General features: G+C 26.3%; 1 protein-coding gene across 2 annotated transcripts; it reads left to right on the top strand.

Annotated features, from left to right (window-relative positions):
* Positions 1-449: 449 nt before the first annotated feature.
* LOC143076232 (uncharacterized) lies at positions 450-3,651 on the top strand. Of its 2 annotated transcripts, none has more exons than XM_076251949.1 (4): positions 450-1,407; positions 1,590-1,679; positions 1,875-1,947; positions 2,467-3,651. In XM_076251949.1, the coding sequence occupies exons 1-4, from the start codon at positions 1,084-1,086 to the stop codon at positions 2,631-2,633; spliced, it is 654 nt and encodes a 217-aa protein (XP_076108064.1). In that variant the 5' UTR covers positions 450-1,083; the 3' UTR covers positions 2,634-3,651. The 2 variants fall into 2 exon arrangements, with proteins under 2 accessions (XP_076108064.1, XP_076108063.1); XM_076251948.1 differs by having other exon boundaries at positions 451-1,407; positions 2,253-3,651.

Consider the following 3,651-nt stretch of genomic DNA (forward strand, 5'->3'; position numbering starts at 1 on the left):
AAATCAAAACTGTCAACAGAATCAAAAGGACCATCAAAAGCACTTAGTTTATCTAAAACATCCAAAGATTTTTTTACACTCCAAAAATGGTTTATACCACTTTGTTCATATATTTTATTACAATAGTTTATAATAAGCTCTTTAATAATAGTTAATTAACTAGTTAGGAACACTTAAAGATTCAAAGAGGCCGAGATGAAACAATATTTAAATGGTTTTTTGTGTAGTTTAGGTAGCCAATACATAGAAGGGTAGATGAATTTAGTTTAGGTAGCCAATACATTGAAGGAACCTTCAAATGTTCAGAAGAAACCTTTAGCTTTGATGTGGTTGTGATATGTTTGTTTACTATATGACTCTCTGTGGAGCGGATTGACTTAAATGTAGATGAATTTAAAATTTCATTCTAAAGAACGTCCGTGTAGTATTTACGGAATACCACCACAGTAGTATATATTGTGTGGCAGCAGCAAATATTTTTGCCACGTTGACAAAAATTTGTTCCCGCTAGCAAAATTGTATAATATATTTGTTGAATAATATCAAAATATTGGATTTTAAAATTTGTAGAAATATAAAAGACTGTTTTGATTTTTTCACACGTTGCATTTTGCAGACGTCAAGAAAATTACATAATATAACTGTTGTATAATATTAAATGAAAATTTTGTTTTTTCACTTATAAAAGAATGTTTTGATTTATTTTCCATCGCATTTAACATATAGACAATTTAAATTGTTAATATTTTGGATAAAGAAGTTAAAAGTAAAACTGAAAAAATAGAAGATTAAATGACTTCGCGTTGAGAGAAGAAATTTTATAAAACTTTTAAGTTTCATTTGTAACAAAAAATGAATAAGAATTGAAAATATATTAATTAACCCTAACCCTAGCGTATATTGTAAAAACTATTATTATTATTTATTAAAACAATCCATACTCAAACATTAATTAAACCTTATCCATCTACCACTCTTATCCCAACCATATATCACGGAATTAATTACCCCTAATTTATTCCCTAATTAGACTATTGTTTTTATTTCTCATCCGGGTATTTAATTCCTCAAAATATTTGCATAATGTCACCCATCAACACCATGTTTATATTCATCATCATTTGTTTCACAATGTCAGCTGTTTCATGCTCGCATGAATTGAGAGATGTATGCACAGTGGAGGGGGATACTCTCCATTGCAGATGGACTGGAGCAGGGCTCTACAACACCAGAATCCGACTAGATGTAAAGAAAGTCGTATTCGAAAGATTTTTTGTTGCCGGACAATTGGACCTTGCAAATAATAGAGACCTGCATTCAATTGAGATCAAACAAGGAAATTCTAAATGCAGCAATGTTTTAGCAGCACCAGAAACAATAACAATTGTTAATGGTATACATTGTGATGTAAGTATATAGGAAATTAGAAAAGAATAACAGAATAATAAGAGCTTTAAAGTAATCACGTAGTATTGTCTCTATATGTAAAGTGACTAGAAACAACCTAAACTATGAGCAGATCTTATATATTATTTATTAATTTTATTGTGTAAAACATTTCTTACATTATGTATATTTTTTTTTTACAGAATGGAGTCATAGCTTCTACAACAACAACAGCAGCAACAAGAGTAACACCAGGATCCACATTGTCAATCGGCACCACTGATAAACAACTGGTAAGCATTTATCTGATATTTTTTTAATTAAAACGTCCGTTTTGTTTTCTATTTTTATTAGGAAATACATGTACATGAACGAGTCAATTTGTATTCTCTATAGTATAGTGCTTAAAAACAAATTAAAATGTGAAGGATAAGATTTTTTAATATCAACATTTTCATGAAATACATGATTTTATTTCTTTATTTCAGAAGTCAACACCACATGCACAGGAGGAAGACAAGGGTCTAGATAATATTAAGATCATTCTTATAATGATTTTTGGTAAGTATCTAAATTTAATTTATTTATTTGATTGACAAACAATATAAAAATAAAATAAATAAATAAAATAAAAATATATACATGTTCTAATAAAAACACTTATTTATAAATAAGAAAAAGATGCGGTATGAGTGCCAATGTATTATAGATCAAAGTATGACCTTCAACACAGAGCAAAAGCTCACACCAAACAGTAAGCTATAAAGACAATTCAAACAGAAAAACCAATGGTCTAATCTATTTATATATATCAATATATTTTATAATTTTTAAAGTAAGTGACATATTCAAATTTATCTTTACAGCATCTCTAGCATGTGTTATGCTCTTGTCGCTGATGTTATTTTGCATCTGCAAAAAGAAGAGAACTGCAAAAACCAATTTCCGCCAACACCAATTCTCCTTCAATGTCGATGCAGATTCACTATCCGAAATAGAAATTGCAGATTTTGTTAATACACCAAAAAAAACTGTTTAAGTTAATATCTATCTCTGTATTTACTACTTTTTAATTTGTAGAATATATCCTCATCGCAATTTATGAAAGGCTTCAAGAAATTATAAATTATTTTTTTCCACCACGTGAAAATAACAGACGAGTAGCCCCAGCACAACAACAACCACCAAGAATATTGAGAAGATCAAACAGGATATCTATTCGGCCACAGAGACTAACCTATGATTAATTTTCTAAACTTTTAAATTTTATGAAATTTTTTAAATTTTTTTTCTAAATTTTATATTTTTTTTATTTTTTTTTTCTAAATTTTATAATCTTTTTTCTAAATTTTATAAACTTATTTATACACTGTTATCTAAATTTTAATAATCACTGATGAGGATGTATTCTACAAATCTACTTATATTATGAAAAATTATATCACCAAAACTTTTCAATTTTCTTTCATTTGATTTATTTGGATTAGTTACACTTTATTTTAATTAAAGAAAAGATTTTGATTATACTCGCATTTCTCTACTCTCATTTTATTATATTGTAAATAGTAGTATACATGTAGTTTGTTTTTATAAATTCACCTTAGTTTATATGTTTCATGCTCATTCAAACCATAAATTTCATTATAAATCTATTCTTTTCATTAAATAATCTACTTTCTCTGGTATTAAAGTTCATTATTAATCTATTCCTTTCATTAAATTATTCTTTTTAGTTTTCCATTTACATATGTTTAGTTTTGTAATAGAAATAAATTAAATTAAAAAACAAATATGATTGGTATTATTGTATATATGTAAATAATATATATATGTATATAATGTTTGGAGAACTTTTTGTTTTTATGTTTACTTTATCATCATTTTCATCTTTGGAATTTTTTCATATGAGAATTTACAGCATCCAAATTTAATTACAACATATTATCGCATATTTTATCATATTGTGTTTGCTTAAACTTTTTTTCTTTTGTTTTTATTACTTTTTATAGTGCTATATGATTAAGTTAAACCTAGAGATAAATATATAAAAATTCTTGATTTGTAACCGCTGTCATGGTGCTTTCTATAACATGTTTTATGTGAAAAAAATGGTGCATTACAAATGATGTAAGTTTTTTATAACCAAATTTCATTTGATAGTTCTCTTGTTTATATTATTTACAATTGTTATATAAATAGTGCAGAAAACTTGATTTGTTTTGAAACTTACTATGTTGTTTCATGGAATAAAGTATTTGTATTTGA

This window comes from Mytilus galloprovincialis, chromosome 5, assembly GCF_965363235.1.
Source record: "Mytilus galloprovincialis chromosome 5, xbMytGall1.hap1.1, whole genome shotgun sequence".
NCBI lineage: Eukaryota > Metazoa > Mollusca > Bivalvia > Mytilida > Mytilidae > Mytilus > Mytilus galloprovincialis.

Excerpts from the sequence above, each read along its gene's own strand:
- LOC143076232 (XM_076251948.1), top strand. The coding sequence starts at position 1,084 with ATGTCACCCATCAACACCATGTTTATATTCATCATCATTTGTTTCACA. Across the intron at positions 1,408-1,589 it reads TTAATGGTATACATTGTGAT|AATGGAGTCATAGCTTCTAC; the intron begins GTAAGTATATAG and ends TTTTTTTTACAG. Across the intron at positions 1,680-1,874 it reads GCACCACTGATAAACAACTG|AAGTCAACACCACATGCACA; the intron begins GTAAGCATTTAT and ends TCTTTATTTCAG.